This window comes from Rhinatrema bivittatum, chromosome 6 (assembly GCF_901001135.1).
Source record: "Rhinatrema bivittatum chromosome 6, aRhiBiv1.1, whole genome shotgun sequence".
NCBI classification, from domain to species: Eukaryota; Metazoa; Chordata; class Amphibia; order Gymnophiona; family Rhinatrematidae; genus Rhinatrema; species Rhinatrema bivittatum.
Window position 1 is genome coordinate 19,628,492 of NC_042620.1, and position 24,248 is coordinate 19,652,739.

Consider the following 24,248-nt stretch of genomic DNA (forward strand, 5'->3'; position numbering starts at 1 on the left):
CAACGCACAATAAATCTCTGGAATTTGTTGCCAGAGGATGTGGTTAGTGCAGTTAGTGTAGCTGGGTTCAAAAAAGATTTGGATAAGTTCTTGGAGGAGAAGTCCATTAATGGCTATTAATCAATTATACTTAGGGAATAGCCACTGCTATTAATTGCATCAGTAGCATGGGTTCTTCTTAGTGTTTGGGTAATTGCCAGGTTCTTGTGGCCTGGTTTTTGGCCTCTGTTGGAAACAGGATGCTGGGCTTGATGGGACCCTTGGTCTGTCCCAGCATGGCAATTTCTTATGTTCTTATGTCCTGTGGAAGAGGTCTGCAGTGGCAGACCTGGATGAAGGCATGGTAGCAGGGGTGGTGGTGCTCTGGCGCCTATACAAATTTGTGTCTGAGGCAGATGCCTGCATTGCCTATGCATAAATCTGAGCCTTTTCAGGCAGAGTGGGAAAGAGAATTTAATTCTTAATGCCAAGCTTCAGTGTATCAACTGTAGAAAGTAGTGTAACCACCAAGTTAATGTAATCCGTCCATTATCCTTTTTCTGTTGCAGTACTACAGATTCTGTTTAATCTGTGCCTTTACTTTCATTTCCTGTCAAAGATCCTCTGTGATTCTCCCATGCTTGCTTGAATTGTTACTGTTTTTCGTTTTGCCTTAACCACACTGGGAGGATAGTCAATGTATCCACCTGCCTTTCTGTGAAGAAATATTTAGTTACTCCTGAGTCTGCTCCCTTAGCCTCATTTCATGACTTCCTGTTCTTTTTCCACTGAAACATACTTTATATGGCTTATGTATATGACAACTTTTATTTCTATAACGCTATTAGATGTATGCAGTGTTTTATAAACACATGTAAGAGAGACAGTTGTTCCATATTGAAAGTTTGTTATACTCCCTCTTCCCATCTGTCCTCTAGGGATACACAGTTAAGTCATTTCATAGGACTTTTGGTGTAGATTTTGAATCAATTTGTTAGTCATTTTCTGGATTGCCTGTCTGTATCCTTTTGGAGGTGCAGCCTCCAGAATACTCTTGATGGGGTCTCACTAACAACTTTTACAGAGGCATTATTACCCTTTATTTTCTTTTGGTGCTATAGTTCCTTATGCACCCTAGCTTTCTCATCACTCTGGACCCCAACCCTTATCGCACTGTTTTGTAATCTTGGCATAATCAGATTTGAACACCCCAAAAGACTTCAACTAGTTAAATGCCTTCCTACCTTTTCTCTTGAAATATATCCCATGCATACATTAAGTCCCGAACTACTGACTGGGGAAAGTGACAAAAATGTATGCGTTATATTGTTGCTTAAACTTTGCAACTAATATGCATTTGACTCCTCTAAATATACCTCCACTCCAGTCCTAACTAGTGTAGATTAAATATAGTCCAAGTGCGGAGTAGTTAATTGTCTAAGGTAATGGAAAAGGAAAACTATAAAAGAATAGTTCATTAGCTGAAAGCTGATTTTAGGTTACCATTAACTTGACAAGGCATTGTTGAATATGTATTAAATAATCTTCCAAGTAAGCCACCTTTTGCTTTTTCTCTCTTTGTAGCTTGTGATCCCATTAACCACACAGGATGATCTTGACAAAGCAGTTGAGCTTCTAGACCGTAGTGTTCATATGAAGAGCCTCAAGATATTGTTGGTACTGACTGGAAATACTCAGGTATGGATAGGAACATTTTCTCCTTTCTAGATCAGAGATCGTTCTGTGATGATGAATAAGAGCAGAAGAAGTATGACGTTGGTAAATGTTTGCTTAAAGTATGGTGATGGTCTGATCTTGGAATAGAAACCTGGTTTAAGAAAAACATCCCATAAGTATTTATTTTTTATAGCAATGTCATGTTTTTATGATGTCTTATAACTTGATAACTTCAAAAGTATTACCTAACTAACATTATATTTGTAAGTAAAATATAAGAAAGCACCCTATGTGCAAAGCAAAAAAAAAAGTCTTTCCTTACCTATAAATTATTCTAATCATTTTTCTCCAGATGAACCTAATCTGGTCCATCGAGTTCAAGAACTCTTAAGTTTCACCTCCCTCTGTCAATTCTTCCCTCACTCCAATTAATAATTTCCATAGCAATAACAGAGTATATTATTCCTCCTATTTTGGCTATCTTATCCAGTCCTTCCATTAAAGACACTAAAACAAAGGGAAAAGGAGAGCAGTTAAATATATTAATTTACTGTTACGGAAAACTCACTTTTTAATTTGGATTCCACAAGCACAGACTGAGTTCTAAAATGTAGTAGAACTTAATGGGGGAAGCTTACAATAGATTTTCAAGAGCCTTAAGCTGAGGATACAGGAGATTTAGAGGGTAAAACAATGATTTAACTTTTATGTTGTCCACCTTGTATGCTGGTAAAATTGTGTGCATTTCTCATTGATGCACATACTTATATCCACATACTGCGGAAGCATTTTTTGGGTGTGGGAGGAGGCCAGAAAATGGAACAAAACTTATAGTTTTGATCCTACAGAATCAAATGGGCTGCTATTCAGCTGCAGAGTGGCTAGTTAAGTTATAGCTATCCGGCTGACTTAATGGGGATATTCACGGAGCAGCTGCGCCGCTGAATATCCCCAGCTATCTTAAAGCTGGCTGGATAAGTATATCTGGCCAACTTTAGGACAGCCCTACAGCATAACCAGAGTTATGCGGCTACCTCTGCTCTGCCCAGAAACACCTCTCGCCTGCCCCTGGGATGCCCTTGACTTGTGTGGCAAAATTCTAGCCACATAAGTCATTACGTGGCTAAAATTTAGCTGCATAGAGTTTTGAATATAGCCGGGTAGCCGTTTAGATGGCTAACTTTTCAGGTACAAAACAATCCAAGAGCCAAGAGTTCCCATTGTTACTGCTTATTTTTTAATTATATGAATTCTTATGTGCGAAGAAAAAAGAATTGAAAAAAATACACTTACATCGTGCAAATGATGTAGAGGTCTGGGTGGCCCGTATATGTAAGGGTATGCCGTCAGGCTTGCTGACGTGTGATTATAATATTTATCATTTGGTGTTATTAGGACCATGAAAATTTAAAATTTGATATTTGTATGAATTGCCCTTTATTTGCAATTTGTAACTTTTCAGTTATACATCTAAATGGCTTTTGAATATCTAATCCAACATGTTTTGTTTCAAATAATTACCCAAAGAGAAATCCGGCACTAACCTCTGCGGGTGATTTTCTGTTAGCCAATAATCGAAGCAAGACCACCGGTGTACATTTGTTTTGGTTAGTGTTGCAAACCCTGTGGGTAAAAGTAGCTGTGGAGTTTGCACCAATGTGGTTATGTTTGATTAAAGTATGTATGACTAGAATTTCCTGTTGGTTATGGTTTTCAGGAAGTCTTATTTAAATAAATTAAGATGTTGTGAAAAATTCTTATTGGCATCTCATACAAGCATCAAACTGATATATGCAAAGCACGAATACAGCACAAACAGCTGGAGAATAGACTCAGAAAAAACAGAAAAAGTGTAACAAAACTATATGCAGAACTTAATGGAACCTACTTTCTGGAATGGGCATAGGAACGTGCATCTGTCCCAAAAAATACCCCTGACAGGATCCCCTTATACATTCTTTTTTTTTTTTTTTTTTTTATTTATTTATTTTTTTTTTTTATATTATATCTGTTTATTAGTTTTCAAAGATAAACAAGCCAGTAACCACACATGTCAAATATCAAACAGTGGTACTCAAGAGAATAACAACCAACAGATCAGTATCCAACAATGCTGTACAACCAAGATGACTGTACTGTAGTGATTACGAACAAACAAGTAACAACTAAATATGATGACATAATATCATATGTGCCCTCCCCGTCCCCCAACCCACCCCGTACCCATCCCCGTCTTCACAGCAATAGGCAATAGAACTGGGAGTATATACAGCAACGGCACTGAAATTACTGACAGCAGCAGAAGTGCAAGGGCCTGAGAACAGATGTACCAATCTAGGAGAAAAGTTACGCCGTAAAGAGATAGGGCGTAGACAAAAGAAGAAACGTGCAAGAAGCAAAAGAGAGAGAACATAACAGAAAAGAAGAGAGTAGAATAGAACCCAGGGGCCGCATAGTGGAGCCTAAAATAAATGTGTGTATTCAGGACCCTAGAGCCCGCCGGAGTGGAGGGAACAGAGGCCAGGAGTAAGGGCAATTAAAAATTACATAAGTGACGAGGAATCAAGAAAGGACCCTTGTGCATGGTAGGTCAAGAACGGGTGCCAAAGGTGTAGAACAGACTTCTTCCGTCCCTCACTTTGCTGGGCAGCTGTCATTTGCTCAAAGGTTGCCAATTTTATCATTCTTTGAGCCCACTGATTGTAATGTGGAGGAGTATTGGAGGTCCATGTCGCCAAAATGGTCTGTTTGGCTAGGAGTCCTGCTTTGTCAACCAACTGAGCCTGAGCCGGAGCTAGAGTGAGGTGGTCAACCAAAGCACTACCTAGGAGCCACAAATTGGGGTCTAAAGGCAAGTCAAGTATGAGTAGTGTAGAACAGTGGTGCCGTATACTAGACCAAAAGGGCTGAATGTTTACACAGGACCAGAAACTGTGAAAATAATCCCCTGATTCAACCCCACACTTTAGACACAAGGGAGAAGAACTAACCCCAAACTTGTATGCCATAGCATTAGTACAATATAATTTCCATATGAATTTGAACTGCAGTTCTCGGAGAGTCACATTCTCAGAGATACTTTTAATTTGGGAAAGATAAATTTTAACCATGTCGGGGTCGAGGTGGAGGTCAGAAGCGTTGTGCCAACGGTCACTAATACATTGTCTAGTGGTGGTAGGCAAGTATCCTTTCACTAATTTAGAAAAAATAGAGCAGGAGACACGGCCCTTATAACCGATGCCCAAGACAGACTCCACCATTCTCCTCTGTTCCGCTGATATGCTCAAAATACCCATAGAACCAATATAGTGTCTAATCTGTAGATAAGCATAGAAATCGTGTTTAGATAAGTTAAATTTATCTTGTAGGTCAGAGTAGCTGTAAAGTTGGTCTGACATAGGCAATAGCAGTTGAGAAATCAATCGCAGACCTTTAGAAGCCCACAGTTGGAAAACCGAGCGGCCTTGTCCTGGAGGAAAGTTAGGGTTAGCACCAATAGGTATGATTAGGGTTACTGAGGTAGGAAGCCCAAGAATGTGACACAAATATGCCCAGGCTTTCCGGGCTGAACATATTATGAGAAACTGTTTACATTCAGGTGGCAGTTGCTTTGGGCACATTTGAATCAGTGCAGCCAGGGAGATGCCGGGTAGGCTACCTTGCAAAAAAGCGGTTGGGGAAAAGTATTCCGTCCCCAGCAGCCAGTCTCGGATATGGCGTAACATAGAAACCAGGTTATATCTGCGAAAATCAGGGCACGCCAGGCCCCCCTCCCCCACATTCTCTACAAGATATTTGAGAGCTAACCTGGACCGTTTGCCCTGCCACAGAAACCGTCGAATAGCGCTATTTAAGAGAGTCAAGTCGTGTTGGGTAAGCCATACAGGTAACATTTGAAGTACGTATACCCATCTGGGAAGTTCCATCATTTTTAACAGCTGGACTCGGCCCGTCAAGGAGAGGGGAAGGCTTTGCCATTGTTGGAGCCGCTGTTTGGTCTTATTAAGCATAGGGAGTAAATTTAGTCTGTATATGGAGTCTAACCGGCTGGAAATTAGGATCCCTAGATATTTGATAGGTCCCGTAGCCCACTTGAGTGGAAAGGAAGGGCCCCATGTCTGTTGTAGGTGTCCATGAATTTCCAGAGCCTCAGATTTATCCATATTGATTTTGAGGCCAGAAAAACTGCCGTAAGAGGCCTGGTGAAACAAAACCCGCGTTAGTGCTTGCTTCGGGTTTGTGAGGAATATTAAAATGTCATCTGCAAAAGCAGCAGTCTTAAAAGTATGTCCATCACAGTCAAGGCCCGGGATCAGGGGGTCAGCCGCAATCTTTCGCAGTAAGGGGTCAATCGCTAAAATGTATAGAATAGGAGATAGCGGGCAGCCTTGCCGGACACCTCTTTGCGGGGCGAAAGCTTGCGAAAGATAACCATTCGCCAAAATATGTGAGGAAGGTTGTGTATATAGAAGTGATATGTAAGACAGTATAGACCCTTTAAAACCATATCTGTGTAATACAGAGAAGAGATAGTCCCAGGAGACCCTGTCAAAGGCCTTCTCGGAATCAAAACTCACGGCCATGGCAGGGATGGAATGCAATTGGCAGTATTGTATAGCAGTGAGCAACTTAGCGATATGTGAGCTAGAAGAGCGCCCCTTTACAAAGCCCACCTGCGGAGAAGAAATAAGGTCCGGTAAGACCAGACTCAGCCTAGTAGCCAAAAGATTAGCTAGCAGCTTGAGGTCACAGTTCAAAAGTGAGATGGGGCGGTAGGAAGCAGGTAGCCCAGGGTCCTTCCCAGGTTTGGGGAGTACAGTGATATAAGCCTTATTGAAATCAGCAGGAAAGGAGTTCAAGGCTAGAGCAGAACAGTAGAAAGACTGCAAAGTATCGACCAGTTCAGGGCCCAACATTTTGAAAAAATCATAGGCAAATCCATCAGGGCCAGGTGCCTTTCCGGATTTACTTTTCTTAATGACAGACAAGATTTCGGAGCATGTAATAGGAGCATTTAGTTTTTCACATTGAAGATCAGTAAGAGTAGGAAGAGGGAGGGATTGAAAGAAATCATTCTCTTCACTAGGACCTCCAGCGCGATCTTCAGTATATAAATGGTTATAAAATTGTTGCATAAGATTCGCGATTTCCTCCCCCTTATGTACCCAATTGTTCGTAGAAGATCGCAATTTTACAATATAAGTTTTAGATTGACGGATTCGTACCAGATTCGCCAGTGACCTCCCCGCCTTATTCCCAAAGCGGAAGAAGGAGTGTTCTTTGAAGTGCATCGATTTAATAGCTCTTTGTTGAATCAGAGCCTGTAATTTCCCTAGAGTATCGTGATATTGCACCCAATGCGCTTGATGGGGATTACGTGAATAAGCCAATTTGTCAGCCTTAAGTTGGAGGTCCAGGCGAAGGATGTCTGCATTTAAGACTTTATTTCTATGTCGGAGAAAGGAGATTATCTCCCCTCTCATAACCACCTTTCCGGTCTGCCAAAACAACTCAGGGTTATCCTGGTGAGAGGCATTAAACTCCTGGAATTGCACCCATTTAGCTTTTAGGTATGTTTGGAAAGTTTTATCAGCTCTCAAATAAGAGGGAAATTTCCACCATTTAGTATGTGGTACTGAGATGTCCCAGTTAATATCCACCCATATGAGGGCGTGATCGGAAACCCCAGGGTTACCAATAGTTGCAGAAGCAATAAAGGGGAACAAACGTTCAGAGCCCAATATGTAGTCGATACGGGATAGGGTTCGGTGTGCTTTGGATATGTGGGTATAATCCCTCTCATCCAGATGGAGAATCCTCCAATAATCCAAAAGATTTAGGGAGCTGCAGACTTGTGCTATATTAGTTTTGTGAGAGGGTAGCCGCTGCGTAGTTTGTAAACCAGAGCGGTCTAATGTCGGGTCATGAACTGAATTAAAATCTCCTACTAAAAGCAGCTCCCCCACTTTATAAGTAAGGAGGATATTGATAATATTGGAAAAAAACGCCCTAGAGGGAGAGTTTGGGCCATAGATATTCGCGATAGTAACTTCCCTGCCATTCAAATGGCCCGTGATTATTACATATCTGCCCTCCGGGTCTATAAATTCCCGTGCCATCTGAAAGGAGAGGGATTTATGAAGGAGAATCGCCACTCCAGCCTTTTTCCCCACTGCAGCGGAATAAAAGCACTGACCAATCCAGTCTCGCTTAAGCTTCCTACTTTCGATCGCAGTTAAGTGTGTCTCCTGTATACAGGCAACATGGACCTTCGACTTCTTAAGGTACTGCAAAACTTTGGTTCTTTTGATTGGGTGCCCTAGGCCATTAACATTAAGACTGGCCAGTTTAATACCCGACCTAGCCATAATGGTCTGAAAGTGGTAGCATAGAGCATAAGTAAGTAGGAAAGAATGATGGGCTCCCCAGCCTAAGCCCACCATTAAAAACAGAATACATCCCAGAAAAACCACATACTCGTTTGGATATTGCTCCCAGTAGTGTCTGAAAACATAATTGTCCATGATCCTTGCGTATACCTGAAGCCCATATGCTGTGAGGTGTAACCCCTCCCCTATTCCCCCCCTCCCCTTCCCCCTTCCCAAGAGTGCTAGAAATTCGGCGCCACATCCACCCTCTAATATACCGGGTAAATGCGCGGGGGTACGTTAAGATGCGTCGTGCCCCGCCCCTCCCACATCGACCATTCAATAAGGAAAAACCATTTACATGTAGTAACTTCATAACCTCAAATATAGGAACACATGTAACAGTGGTAAATTGGGACCAGGAGGTCCGAAAATTGAGTACCGCCTCACCCCTCTCTCAAACCAGCAAATTAAAAAGTTGACGACAGAAAGTCAAAGTAAGAAACCATATGGGTCACAGTATCTGTGCACGTCAAAAAACGTGTACTGAAAAGGGAGCCGTAATAGACTCCGCCGCAGGCCTTCCAGGGAAATCCCTCTCGGTGAGACAATGCGCCAGGTTCGCCATGGCCGTCGTGGTCATGTTCCATGCGGGACTGTGCGTAATACGCCACGAGGTACCTCCAGCAAGCCCGTACCAAAAGCTGAGGGTAGCATTGAAGACATCCGAGGTATGAGCCATAGACAGTCTAAGTAACGTTGGAATCGCGCTACAGGCAGGCGGCGGCGGTGTAGTCCTTGAGGGCGCTCAGGGATCAATAGCGGCAACATATTTCTTCGCAGGCGCCACCTCAGTGAATGTGTGGTCTTGGCCTCCATGTTTGAAACGTAGTGTAGCTGGGTAAATTAGCTGAAATCGGATGTTCTTGTTATATAGATCCGTGCATATGGGGCTGAACTGCTTCCGTTTTTGCGCCAGAGCAGCAGAGAAATCTTGAAAAAGACGAATATCTGCATCTTTATATTTTAGCGCTGGTTGGGTCCGGTAAGCTTGCATTATTCTTTGTTTTTGCGCCCAGTTTAGCAGGCGAGCGATGATGAGCCTGGGCCTTTGATCACCGTCGTTACGGCGCCCCAGACGGTGCGCGCGTTCAATATGGAAGACGGGCCGCATGCCCGTCAGCCCCAATGCCTCCGGGAGCCAAGTTTCCAGCAGTTCCTCTAAGTTTTGTTCCCCTGCAGCTTCAGGAATACCTGCTATACGAATGTTGTTGCGCCGAGCCCTGTTCTCTAAATCGTCTATTTTGTCAGATTGACTTAGGACAACTTGCTCCAGCTCTTTTATCTTATTTTGGGTAATAAGTTGTTCATCTTCCGTTGCTGAGACCCTTTCTTCAACGGCGGTAAGTCGCGGTAGGACCTCAGAGACAGAGTCTTTCAATTCTCTGAACTGTGAAGATAGTTCGTTAAATCTACCGTCCAAAGCCGCAACAACTGCGTTGGTGACCGTGATAGTGAGGTCATTAGACGGCGAGGAGGTTGCAGGTGAACTTGGGGGAGTAGGCCGCACGTGCGCGTCCGCCATCTTGGCTCCCACAGTATTTGTTTTGTCCTTTTTCCCTCCTTTCAGAGGCATGGTGTTTGTTCCTTTAAGCATAAAATGATCTATAGACATTTGTTCAGTAAGATCTGCCGGTGGAAAGACGATCATTCACAGAAAATCGAAGATGTAGGCCGATGCAGAGGGGGCGAGGCACAGAGCTCAGGCAGAAGCGTCTGCTCGGCGTCACCGCATCACGTGACCCCCCTTTTTTTTTTTTTTTTTAACTCTTTATTTTAAACCAGGAACATTAAATATACGGCATCTTATATAAGTCAGTAGGAACAGCATAACATGAGGTAAAGCATGAGCAAAAGAGTAATTTAGGCAATTACTTTCTCACATCTCCCATGTCCAATAAACCCTCCAAATACTATTATGTGTCCTTTTGTTCTCTAAGAGCGTAGGTCAGTTGCCCCAGTGTGGCAATTTCTGCTACCTTTCTTTCCCAGCACAGCAGATTAGGAGCTTGCATGTGCACGATGGTGAGGTGTCCAGTGTGTTACAGTTGGGTGGTGAGCTTCCTACACCCTCTCGTACATGATCTATCCCTCCAGAAGTTCGAGACAAATACAGGGATCTTTGGGCTTGGATTTCCCCCAGATTTGCAGAAGGCAGCTCATAACTTGTCTCCCAAAACAATTCGCACTAAAAGGCACTCTCGCCAACATGTAGCGCTGCTAGCACTGAATTTAGCAAAAAACGCAGGCGTACGATCTGTTTGATGTAACAGTTTGTATAAAAACTCTCCATTTTTCTACGGACAGAAATTGAAGTGGCAGAATGCCATATTTGCTTCCAGTCACTCCAATCCAACTCTGCCTGTAAGTCACTATTCCAGGCGGTAATAAAGCCTGGCGATATCACCTCTACTCTCATATCCTTACCAATATACAAGTAAAATGTTTTAATTAAATATCTGCCTCCCTTTTTACAGCAAAGAAGTCCCTCCTGCCCCTCACAGTCCTCCATTGCCTCATTGCCCCTGCATGTTAGCGATATCTCTTCTTAACTGGAGATATAGATAATAAGTGATTTAGATATTGCAAAGTCAATCACCAAGTCAGAGAAAAGTTTAACCTGCTTGTCCATCAGGAATTGTCCCCAAAATGTTAAGCCTTTCTCTTCCTACTCCACCAAGCCCATGGAGATTTATTTATTTATTTATTTAACACTTTTTCATACCGACCTTCATAGTAATAACCATATCGGATCGGTTTACATTTAACAAGAGTATAACTGTAGCGTAACTAAAGAAAATTAAACAAAAGAAATGAATAAGGCAAAGTTACATTCAACAAGGATAAAGAACTTGGAAGCTTATGTAGCTGGAAGGAAGTATAGGTGGAAATAATTAAGAAATACAATAGAGGATACGGGTTAAAGCTTAAAAGTGCTTTAACCTAGAGGTGCCAAGTTTGTGAAAGTCGGGGGTTTGTGAAAGTCGGGGGTTTTTAAATAAAGAAAACATACAAGATGACTCAGTGCGGGAAATCCCTGATTTCTTATTGACTCTGTGCCAAATTTTAAGGGTGTGGGCCATGATAGGATTGGTTCTACCCAAGGTCCTGTAAGCTATTTAAGTAGGGGGCATATGAAGCAGTGCTGCTAAGCTGATACCTTCTGCACATCCTTTCTCCAGTGAGAGCAAATGCGGAGTCCCATTCATTCCAGCCAAGTGACCCAATAATATAGTCACAAATCCAGGAAGGCTGTTCCCCCTCCTTTTGAGATGTAGTCAATTCTGTATTTTTAATCCGGGCTGTTTACCTTGCCACACAAAACTAAGAATATTCCCCCTCAGTGTGGAAAAAATTGTGTTGTTGACATGGCATGGGATGTGCATGAAAGGGTTTAACAGTCTTGGTAGAATGCCATCTTAACTAGATTCGCTCTACTCAACCAAAATATGGTAAGAGGGGGTCCACCTTATCAGATCAGCTTTTATTTTGTTTATAATAGGTGAATAATTAGTGATGAACAATTTAGATAGATCTTTAGGGACCCAGATTCTCAGATATTTGAATCCCTCTTCTGCCAGGAGGAAACTGTTCAATACCAGCGGATGAGGGGTTGGCGGTCCCACCAGCATCACTTCGATTCTGAATAATTAATCTTGTATCCTGAGAGAGGGTTGTAAACCTGCAATACCGCCATAAACACAGGAATGGACTCATGTAATCAAGTAAAAAATAAAAGCATATCTGCATAATGTGATACCTGTCAAAATAGGTAAAGCCTAATGGGACCGCCAGATGGCTTATACCAAGAGCCAAGTCAAATAAAATAGGTGACATAAGGCTTCCCTGCCGGGTGCCTCTTTCAATAAAGAATGGAGCCGACAGCACCCCATTAGACAAAACATGAGCCATTGGATTGGAATACAATGCCTTAAGCCAAGCTATAAATGCATCTGGGAATCCCCACTTTTGAAACATCAGAAAAATATATGGCCAGGAGATATGGTCGAAGGCCTTATCCGCATCTGTTGAAATAGCACCCAGTCTCTTACAAGCCGAGGCCAAATGAAGAAGATTAAATAAGCATTTAGTATTATGCGTGGATAGCTTTTCCTTTATGAACCCAGTCTGTTCCTTATCAATGAACTTGGGAATCATATCTTCAATTCTCAATCTTAGCTAATAATTTTACGTCCGTGTTGATCAGCGAGATTGGCTATTAGAATGCCCACTGAAGAGGATCTTTTGATTTTTTTTTTTTTTTTTTTTATGTATCAAAATAGGTAGTACCTCAGTGAGTCGCCCTAGCCGAGCATCCGGGTCTGTAAATAGATATATAGTTGACTAAGTCCTGGCGCCAGCATCTCTGCAACAAATTTATAAAAACCTATGGGAAACCCATCCAGGCTGGGCTTTTCTCGGAAGCCAGTTGCTTAATAGCTCAAGTTACTTTCCCAGTCGTGATGGGATGAACTAAAGTTGCCGCATCCTCAGCTGATAATTCCAGGTCGTCTAAAGGATCCGCAGTGTCTATCTCTTCTCGCGTGGGTTCTGTATGAGCACTGTATAGATTCTTAAAGTGTTGGGCAAATATTTGATTAATATCTGATGGTATGTATTTAATTGTGCTTTCTGAACCTCATAGATCATACACCAATGTACTATCTATTCTTTTTCACCGCTCTAGCCAATAAAGCATTGGCCCTATTGTCCTGCTCATAATACTTTTATTTCATGAATTTTAGAAATCTTTCTATATTAGCAGTCTGCAATATCCTCAGCTCATCCCTGGCTAGATCCAATTAGTTAAATACATCTGAAGAACCCCCAGCCTTATGTTTCTGTTCAAGAGATTTATTAAGCACCTCAAGGTCCTTTATGTTAGTCACTCTTTTTGCCTTCAAGTAATTTGCATACGAGCTTTAACAAGCTCTTAACACATATTTAAAGGTCTCCCACCACAGTGTAGAGTTATATACAGTTATGGGATTGGTCTCCTGATATTCTGCAGTAACGTGTTACAAGTTCTCAAAAGTCCTCATTCCCCAGCAATGAAATATTAAGCCATCAAGGTCTAGAAGATTGAAATCAAAATGCTGTCCCAAATGTAACAGAAATCGCATTATGATTTGATAAAGTAGATATGTAAATATTACAAACGCATGTCACTAGTGCCAGGTCAGGAACACATAGAAAATAATCTGACCTACTGTATTGATTTATTCCTAGAGGAGTAGAATGTGTAATCCTTACGTGACAGGTTTTGTTCCCTCCAGACATCTTTTAATATGTGATTGGATAACAAATGGTGTATCCCAATTGCACTCTCTGACGCATACTAGTGTTAGATCTATCCAAGTTACTGTCAGTGCACATGTTCCAGTCACTTCCCACACCCAAGCTTCTGGTATCAAACTTCTCTAGTTGTGCACTTAAAAGTTACTTTGCCTGGTATTAAGACGATATATATTGGCTTATATGATGGATTGACCATACAGGCTACCCTCCAAAATTACAGATCTCCCCTTTGGATCACAGAATGAAAAATGTATCCGAAGAGGCAGGCTCTTGTGAATAAGAGCACACCCCCCCGTGGCTCTTTAAGAACATAAGAAATTGCCATGCTGGGTCAGACCAAGGGTCCATCAAGCCCAGCATCCTGTTTCCAACAGTGGCCAAGCCAGGCCAAAAGAACCTGGCAAATACCCAAACACCAAGAAGACCCCATGCTACTGATGCAATTAATAGCAGTGGCTATTCCCTAAGTAAACTTGATTAATAGCAGTTAATGCACTTCTTCCCCAAGAACTTATCCAAACCTTTTTTGAACCCAGCTACACTAACTGCACTAACCACATCCTCTGGCAACAAATTCCAGAGCTTAATTGTGCATTGAGTGAAAGAATTTTCTCCGATTAGTCTTAAATGTGCTACTTGCTAACTTCATGGAATGCCCCCTAGTCTTTCTATTATCCGAAAGTGTAAATAACCGATTCATATCTATTCGTTCAGAATTGTACACAGTATTCAAGGTGCGGTCTCACCAAGGAGCGATACAGAGGCATTATGACATTTTCCGTTTTATTCACCATTCCCTTCCTAATAATTCCTAACATTCTGTTTGCTTTTTTGACTGCTGCAGCACACTGAGCTGACTATTTTAAAGTATTATCCACTATGATGCCTAGATCTTTTTCCTGGGTGGTAGCTCCTAGTATGGAACCTAACATTGTGTAACTACAGCAAGGGTTACTTTTCCCTATATGCAACACCTTGCACTTGTCCACATTAAATTTAATCTGCCATTTGGATGCCCAATCTTCCAGTCTTGCAAGGTCCTCCTGTAATGTATTACATTCCGCTTGTGATTTAACTACTCTGAATAATTTATCGTCCGCAAATTTGATAACCTCACTCGTCATATTCATTTCCAGATCATTTATATATATATATATATATATAGTCCAGGGACCACTTGTGGAGTCTGAAGACTCGACTCAGCCTGTCTGCCATCACGTTTTCCATCCTGGTCAGGTACATGGCCATGAGCACCATCCCATGAGACAGGGCCCATGATCAGATCTGGACCGCTTTCTGACACAGGAGGTATGATTCCATACCTTCATGCATGTTTACATATCACATAGCTACTTGGTTGTCGGTCTTGATCAGGACAACTTTGTTGGACAGCTGATCTCTGAATGCCCATAGTGCATACCTGATCGCCTGGAGCTCAAGGAAGTTGATTTGACAAGAATGTTCCTGAGAGGAACACAGACCCTGGATGCCGAGCCCAACCACATGAGCTCCCCACCCCAGGATGGATGCATCCATGATTAACGCAATTTGAGTTGTGAGACTCCAAAAGGAAATCCCCTTTTCCAGGTTGGAAGGTACCTGCCACTAGGACAAGGAGTCTCTGAAAGACGGGGTGATTTGGATGCAGTCCTGGAGGCTCTGAGTGGCCTGGCACCACTGTGACACAGTCCACTGGGCTCCGCATTGCAAGAGTGCCAAGGGAGAGACATGGACAGTCGCAGTTATGTGGCCCAACAGCCTCATCATGTGCCAGGCTGATACCCACTGGCTCTGTTGAACTTCTGCCGCAATAGTCACCAAGACAGCCCTCTGGCTCGGCAAACAGGACTTGGCCTGAGCCATGTCTAACAGGGCTTCGAAGAAGTTCAATTGAGGTGATGGGCTGAGATAGGCCATTGGGTATTTGAGAAGGAACTCTAGTGACTATAACACCTGAATGGTCAAGCACATGGACCTGGTGGCCTCTGCCTGAGATGTGCTCTTGACCAGCCAATTATGCAGATATGGGAAAACATGTACTCCCAATCTGCGGATATGCACTGCCAACACGGCCAGGCATTTTGCGAAGGCCCATGGAGCAGACGCGAGCCTGAATGGCTTGCGTCCAGTACCGGATGGCAACATCCGGTACTGGAAGTGCTGTTTTCCCCTCCACAAATCAGAGCTATCCTGTTCTCTTTGGAATCAAGAAGTACCTGTAGAATCCCCGCCCTCTTTGCCCTGGTGGTACGGGCTCGACTGCTCTGGCTGCTAAGAGGGAGGAGAGCTCTGTTCAAAGTACTTCCCGATGTGCTACTGGCCTCCAAAATGGGCACAAAGGAGAATTTGACAGGATACCCAATAGATTTAATTGGTATCCCTGGCAGACGACGGATAGAACCCACTGGTCCAAGGTTACACTGGGCCACTGGTTCGCAAAGAACCACAGCCTGCTCCTAACCGGAGGGTCCATCATCCCGGGTAAGGGCAATTGGCTTATGCTCCCTACAGCCCAGTCAAAGCCTTGTCCCCGAAGTTGACTGAGGAGCTGACTGGGCCTTGGGAGCTCTCTGCTGCCTGGGACTGCTGCGGGAGCTCCAATAGTGAGGATGTGATCGAAGAGACTGAATTATAGGAGTCTGCAAAAACTTGGCCCACCCAACCCTTGTGTAATTTTTCATGCTTCTGCTTGGTCATTTGAGTCTCCTGTAAAAAGGTCACTTTTACTTTCTGGTTTTTGAAAATTTATTTATTTATTTATAATTTTTAATACCGATGCTCCTGTATAGGATACATATTGCACCGGTTTACATGAAACTGAACTGTTGCCAAAGGGCGGATACAATGAAACATGAGTTACAATGGACAAGTGGAACATTAGAAATACACTATAATATAATAATAATAATAAAAGTAAAACTAATAGTAAATTAACAATAACAATAATAAGCAATAGAAACGTAGGGCTATGCCTAATGGAACTTCTAAATAATCTTTAGGAAAATGCCATCGGGACGGGAAAGGAGGCGTAACTGATGGATAACAGGAAAGAACTAACTTAGCAAGCAGGCAGGTTAAGGGGGAAGAAATTCACAAAGTGCAATAAGGCGTTTAACTTAAAAGGAATCATAGAGGGACTAAGTGACTTGTAGCTGTGTGAAGGTCCGCGGCTAGATTGGGAATTAATGTAGTCTTTGTCTCCTGGAATAGTCCCAGGTTTGGGGGATATGTGGAGTGCCGGTAAGGATAAGAGGGCTTAGAGTCGCGAATCTGGTCTATAGTTGGACATAAACCAGGGTAGCCTTAGTGCGAGGAATTATCTCTCTGAGAAGGCCTGGCTGCAGAGCCATGTTTTCAGTTTCTTTTTGAAAACCAGAGGGCAGGGTTCTTGGCGGAGGCCCGGCGGGAGCGAGTTCCAAAGGGGAGGACCAGCTGTGGAAAGGGCGCACTTCCTTAAGGAGGTTTTAGCAGGAGGGGTATACAGCGTGTCCTTGTATGCTCTTCTGATGGGTCTGTTTGAGATGTGCGGCTATATTTGGAAGGTTAGCTTAAGGGAGGAGATATTATGCAGAGCCTTGTGGATCATCATGAGGGCTTTGAAGAGAATCCTGAATTTGATTGGTAACCAGTGAAGGTTCTGAAGGATGGGGGTGATGTGTTCCCTTTTGTTGGCGTTTGTGAGAATCCTGGCAGTAGCGTTCTCGACCATCTGTAGTGGTTTAATTGTGTTAGCAGGTAGACCCAGGAGGAGGGAGTTGCAGGATTCTAGTTCTCTTTACCGGATTGGATATGCCCTAACATTCAAAGAGAGCACATGCAAGTTAAATGACATTTTTTCAGCAATAAGCATCCTTATCTACCCAAGAAATAGAAACAGCAGGTGAATATATAAAATTACTGTAGTTCACATTAATATATCCTGAAAGCATAACATGCCTTCCCCCTTTGTCCCCTAAATCATCTTCCAAACTTAGTGAAATCCTGTGATCTGCCCTGCCCCCAATTCCCCCTCTCCTTCCTTCACACCAGAACACCCTACTCAACAATCCTCTATAACAATCCCCTATACCCCCCCCAACCCCCTTCCCCCACCAACAGATTCCAAACTTTCTCATGCCTACCGCAACACAATCGCCAAAAAACTCCATGTTATGCTATGGTAAAATATATGCATCCAGTCATCCAATACACCGGAGCCAACCGCCCAGGCTAAAGCTTCTGTTCATTGGACACAAATTTGCAGATCAAAATTGGCTGACAAGCGAACGAAGCACAAAAGAAAAAACAGAAAAAGGATAAAGAAAATTAAAAAACTTAGGATCCTCAGGCAAATATGCCAGTATTTTGTCCCTTTTGCTTAGTGATGCATCTGTAGATGCAAACAGGGCTGATACCGAACCTGCAACCGGAAGCTTCTCAAGCAAGTATAACCTGGTCCACACATTTTTTGCGATGTCAGTAGAATTAACTGTGAAAAGTACACTGTTTGCCTTATCAGATCTTTATCCAAAAGAATTCAAATTGCCGACTTGTCTGGCATTAGAAGATTGGCCCCCGAGAAATAACTTAATGAGGCTTATCTAGAAAATGAAAAACAAAAATTGCATTGAACCCTAAACAGAACCACATAAAGAGTCTGAGATTTTGCTTCCCCTGGCCCAAGTACTTGCCATTTTCCAGTGTGTCCAGCTGAACCATACAGAACAGTATCACTCTCTTCCTGTGCCTCTCTACAATCAACAGCACAGGCAGCTACATATCAGGGAGAAGCAGCTGTTTTGAAAGATCCAGCGGGTAGCCGGCAGTGACCACTCATCTTGGGAAATGGATTCATTGCCCGTGCCCGATGTTTACAGGGTGATAATCTTTTTGTGGCAGTTTAGGTGTCTTATTTGCCCAATATGAAGGTAAGGATCTTCTCTGTGAGTCTTTGGATAAAGACGTCATCATGCTGAAGGAAAATGGCAATATTTACCAGGATTTTAATAAGGGTCAAGGGACCTCTTCACACTCGCATCCTCCAGCTAGCAGCACATCACATGACCCCCCCCATTTCACATTTTTACCTTTAAATTGTCTTTTGTTTTGAGGTTCCATCATTTCAGACCAATCATTTTTCTCCAGATAGACCTAACCTGGCCCATCAAGTGTAAAATTGCTTCTTCAAGGACAAGCAGAATAATAGTCCTCACACATGGGTGACATCATCAGATGGAGCTCCAACATGGAAAACTTACATCAAAGTTTCTAGAACTTTGACTTGGCAAACTGAGCAGGTCCAGCAAGCCCTATACTGCATGTCCACATAGGGTCCCTCTCCAGTCTCTCTTTTTCCACAGAGCTGTAAGCATCGTGGTGTGAGTGAGCTCACTTTAACATTTTGGCCTTTGTGGAAAACTTCCCTTTTTCTTTTTTTCTCGCGTTTTTCGCAGGTTTTCTTCGTGGTATTCAACGCTGGGTCCCTCTTGGTGCTTCTTTGTAGTGTTCCTAGTCGGAGTTTTCGACGCTTCTGGTAAGTTTTTCCTTTCACAGTCGATTCCCCTGTGGTGGCGGTGCCTCGGTGCCAACCAGTCATCGATGCTGCTACCATCGATTTGGATTTTGCGTCCTTTCATTTCGTCTCGTCATGTCCACATCTGATTTTTGGTGATGCCTAAAGTACTAGAGGAACATGTCCATTATGGACCCCCATGGGACAAGTGTCCTTTGCCTGAGGGCATCGCATGACATCCGGGGTTGCTACATATGCGCACAAATGACCCCGAAGAGACGTAGTCTTTGGCTTGACAAGATGGAACAGCTGTTTGTGCTGAGGAAGACTGAGCCATTGGCATTGGCGGCATTGATATTGATGGACCTCGGAACCGCACCGATGGACGCTGCGCCATCCACATTGGCAGGACTGTCAATTCCTTTGGTGAATAGGGGCACCGGAGACCGGCCACTGTTGATCCTCCTCCAGATCGAGGATGTCTGGTTCCTTGTCGACCAGACTGAGCATTGAGGAAAGCCAAAGAAGCATCAGCATTGGTTCCCTTCTATGCCAGGTACAGGGATACATTGGCTCATGCCGCGATGCCCCTGAACTGACCCTGCAGCGAGGAGCACCAGTCCTCCATTATTTATTGCCGGGGGTTCACAATGGTCTCCACTGGTCCTGATGCCAGTCACTGATTTGCCTCATGGGACCGAAGAGTATCTAGCCACCCTTCCTTCCTCCCAGTCTATGTTGGCATTGGCAGTGTTTGAGGAAGAGCTGGAGTGGTGAGTCCAGCTGGCAGTGGAACAGGTGATGCAGGGCATCGGTCCTATGGTATCGACGGCACCAGAACCAGTGCCTTCCGTCCTGGAATAGCTGCTGGAGAAGCTCAATGCACTCATTGGTGCATTACCAATGCAGCTGGCGTTTGTTGTTGGGATAGCATTGGTGTCTGTTGGGGCACCGCAGCTTCCTCCTGCTGATATGGCTGTCGTTGCCAGTTCCTTGGAGGAGGAAGCTCCACCAAGGCCTGTAACCCCCTGTCCAGCTTTGTAGGTGCAGAATGTTAGTCCTCATGAAACCTGCCTGCCACCTCGTGCAGTTGGGTTTCTGCTGTTTCTTGATTTATATATAATTCTATTCTATAAGACTGGAGACTGTCCCTGTGTATATGCAGTGTAAAAGGTATGCTTGAGCATGCTCAGTGTGCCAAGTGAAAGTTGTAGAAGCTTTGACGTAAGTTTTCCGTGTCGGGGCTGCTGTTCTCGGAGAATACCTGTTACAGGTAAGCAACTCTGCTTTACATTTGATGGTCCAGGTTAGGTCCATCTTCTCTCTGTCAGTTCTTCACATGCTCCAGTATTTTCCCATAGACACAGAATGGGAGAAAAGCCTTAGTAAAACAGGCCCTTAGATTGTAAGCCCTGTGATGCCAGGGAAATATATGCTGTACTCAAATATAACGGGCCTTGAGCTTCCAGTGAAAAGGTGTGAGCCAAGTATAAGAAAAATAAAATCTCAAAATTTGGTGTAGATAGGACGCACACAGAAGTACACACATGGGAATCGGATAAGCCTTCCTCCCTTCAGAAAGTAGGCTAAAAATTCAAGAAATAAAGGGAAGAGACCAAAGACTAAGATCAAAATAGGAAGAAGTGGAACCAAGAACTGTGGTACTGCTGCTTTAACTCTTCTTTTATTCTATGCCATTCATTTTCATAGAGGGGTTTTCTCTACTTTTCTCTCCATTTCTGTAGGCTTCCAATTTATGTAACATGAGACCATTGCCATCACTTGAAGATTTAGATAATACAGTGATTGGAGGGACAGACAGAAAAACTAGAATATCTCTGATAGGTAAGCCACGCTGTTAATTTCAAGCACAAGTTGTTTGCTTTAAACTCCTCATGTACCCTGAACAAGTAGGCTTTTCAGGGGAGATATTTGCTCTAAGGACCAAGTTAATCTTTATAATTTGGTTGACCGTCACTTGACTTACTCAGGGTACTTGACAACTATTTGAAAAGCACTGCTTTAAGCAGTTATCACATTGATACAAATGATTTCCAAAAACTAATGTATGTACTTGTGTGGCCTATTTCAGTATTCAGTCTTATGCACGTTTATTCCTTGTCTTTCTGATTGTATGGTGAACTTTGCTGACTGGGGAAGGGAGTGCTTCCTGCTGTGATTCAGAATGACATGAAGACTGTTCAATAACAATTCCTTCCTTGTCCTTTGCTCCAGCAGTCCAGAAACATGTGGGTATCAACCCTCATCCAGCTTCTGGAGGCAGAGTTGTACCACCTATGTATGTCATCTGTGGACTATCCATAGCCAATGTTCTCGGCCTCCAGCTACAGGACGCTTAGTTGTGACACAAGCTCACTGGACTGTTTCAAGATAAATTTAATTTTTTGATGGTTTGGCTATTTATTTTCTAGACTTTATACTGAATCTATGCTTACCTGGTTGTGGCCAGGCTCCTGTGGATCAGCTCTCCTGCAGTGAAGTGTGCCATCCGTTATTAATTGGCTCACTTTTTCACTTTGGGGAAAGGCTGTTTGGAGTTTTCTGAGTCCTTGCTATGCAGTGAGCACTCTTATGTTACAGAGGCTGTCTGACTGTTTTTAAAGACTCCTTTAATTAGCTGTTTTGCTACTGGAGGGTAAGGTCTTGTGCTGCAGTTTGGACTCCTCGATAGTATCAGAGTTGTACCTTAATGGCAGTCTTCATTTCTAGTGCACTGGTTCAGTAGTAACTATTTACCTGTCTGATGGAGTCTCCTTAAAGGCTTCTCTCCCTAAGGAGGGAGTTTCTAGTTAGTTTGGGGCAGTTAAAAAGAAAATGCCAAGCTTTTTAGCAGCTAAGAAGGCTGTTGTAAGTGACAGTTCAGTGGTTGCAGTGGCCATTTTGAAGTTGCCACGTGAGTCAGCTGTTATGAGCAGGAGAAGTTTCCCTTTATAATGGAGCCCTCTGAAGTTGATTCTGGAGGAAGCCTTTCAGCCAAGCAGAGCAAATGTCACAAACGCAGCAAGGGTGGAGTTTTCGTGAGTTTTTTATTTCCTACATCAGTTGTTCCAAGCGTTGCAAGCAAGGGGGACTTAGATGACCATGCAGTAAGGGTTTGTGCTGCACAGTAAAAGAGAGAGGCTGAGCCAGAGGAGCTAGGACCAACTACGCAAGCTGACTTTTATTCTCCAGTATTTCTGGTAGAATAGGATTTAAATGTTAGTAGTACAAGTTCCTTGGATGAGGGGGGAAATTCAGGAGGAGAAGGATTCTATTAGGCTTTTCCATAAGGAGGAAATGCCTTATTTCACAAGTTTATTTATTTTATTTATTTTAAAGTTTTTTTTTATACCAATATTCGTTTGCACATCACATCGGTTTACATGGAACAGTTTTAACAACATATGAGATTTACATGGAACTAGTGTAATAATAACGAGAACATAATTGAGGCATGTACATGGAACTAGTATAACAATAACAAGGTCATGATTAAGGCATGTCGATAGGGGGAGGTAATATCCCAAGTCCATGAAGGCAGGTTGCAATAGTTTCAATAGTTACGTCAGCTCTTAGACTGACTGAGGAAAGGGTAGAGGAATATCATGATTGGGTCCCAATTTTAAAGGGTTCTCAAAGATCCTTGTCTTTTTTACCTCTTACCTTCTGAGATTGAGTTCATGATGCTGGCTGAATGGGGTTCACCAGAAGCTGGATATCGATGCCCAAGGGCCTGTGGAGTCACAGGAATGCCTTTTCCAAATACCAGAAGTGGATGCAATGGTGGTGGCCGTGGCCAGAAGAACCACCATACCATTAGAAGGTGGAGCTGCCTTAAGAGATTCACAAGACCGAAGAATTGAATTAATTCTCAAATATATATTTTTGGCAAATTCTGTCTTGTTCCAGGATGAAAGAGCTGCTGCGCTGGATTCAGCATCTGTCAAAGGATAATGCTGTCGCTAGGTCGGAGTCTGCTACTGCCTATTTGACAGATGCATTGTATGACATTATTAGGGTGTTAGCAAAGACAGCTCTTTCTGTTGGAGCCAGAAGACTGCTCTTTCTCCAAGGCTGGCCTGAGTAGATTGCCCTTTAAGGACAATTATTTGTTTGTCGAGGAGTTAGACTGGTGAAAAGTCTGAGAGACCAAATCTCAGACTGCCACAGGTTAGGTCAAGACCAAATTTCAGATCATTTTGAGGATGCAGTCAATATAGTGAAGCCTGGATGTTTACATCTTCAAGGAGGTTTCCGCAACAGTCTGCTAAAGGGAAAGGAAAGTCTCATTCCTTTCTTGGAGCACAAAGGCCATGTGGGGATTCTGTGCGGCCTTCAACCTCCAGGCAGTCCTCACAGTGAGTCTCGAGGAATTCACTCTTTGTTTGTCTAGGCGTCATAGTAGATAATACATTGAAATCGTCAGCTCAGTGTGCTGCAGCAGTCAAAAAAGCAAATAAAATGTTAGGAATTATTAGGAAGGGAATGGTTAATAAAACGGAAAATGTCATAATGCCTCTATATCGCTCCATGGTGAGACCACACCTTGAATACTGTGTACAATTCTGGTCGCCGTATCTCAAAAAAGATATAGTTGCAATGGAGAAGGTACAGAGAAGGGCAACCAAAATGATAAAGGGGATGGAACAGCTCCCCTATGAGGAAAGGCTGAAGAGGTTAGGGCTGTTCAGCTTGGAGAAGAGACGGCTGAGGGGGGATATCATAGAGGTCTTTAAGATCATGAGAGGTCTTGAACGAGTAGATGTGACTCGGTTATTTACACTTTCGAATAATAGAAGGACTAGGGGGCATTCCATGAAGTTAGCAAGTAGCACATTTAAGACTAATCGGAGAAAATTCTTTTTCACTCAACGCACAATAAATCTCTGGAATTTGTTGCCAGAGGATGTGGTTAGTGCAGTTAGTGTAGCTGGGTTCAAAAAAGGTTTGGATAAGTTCTTGGAAGAGAAGTCCATTAACTGCTATTAATCAAGTTTACTTAGGGAATAGTCACTGCTATTAATTGCATCAGTAGCATGGGATCTTCTAGGTGTTTGGGTAATTGCCAGGTTCTTGTGGCCTGGTTTGGCCTCTGTTGGAAACAGGATGCTGGGCTTGATGGACCCTTGGTCTGACCCAGCATGGCAATTTCTTATGTTCTTATGTTCTTACTCCTATAGGAGGAAGGCTGCAGGGTTTTCTCAAGCAGTAGATCCAGATAACATTGGACCAGTAGGTCATAGATATTATTTAAAATGGTTATTCCCCGGATTTTCAGTACCCTGTACAAGAAAGTTTTGTTATTTCAATGGCCTCTACACCAACGAAAATAGAGGCAACTCATTCTGCCTTCAGCAGTTTACAGGCAATTTGCC

At 43.1% G+C, this 24,248-nt stretch overlaps 1 protein-coding gene across 2 annotated transcripts in view; it reads left to right on the top strand.

Moving 5' to 3' along the window:
• MAP3K2 (mitogen-activated protein kinase kinase kinase 2) overlaps positions 1 to 24,248 on the top strand; it is a 222,912-nt gene that overhangs the window by 117,300 nt on the left and 81,364 nt on the right. For both annotated transcript variants that reach the window (XM_029605132.1, XM_029605131.1), the window contains 2 exons: positions 1,564 to 1,677; positions 20,619 to 20,718. In XM_029605132.1, coding sequence (XP_029460992.1) covers positions 1,564 to 1,677; positions 20,619 to 20,718 — 214 coding nt within the window. The remainder of the gene's footprint in view (positions 1 to 1,563; positions 1,678 to 20,618; positions 20,719 to 24,248) is intronic.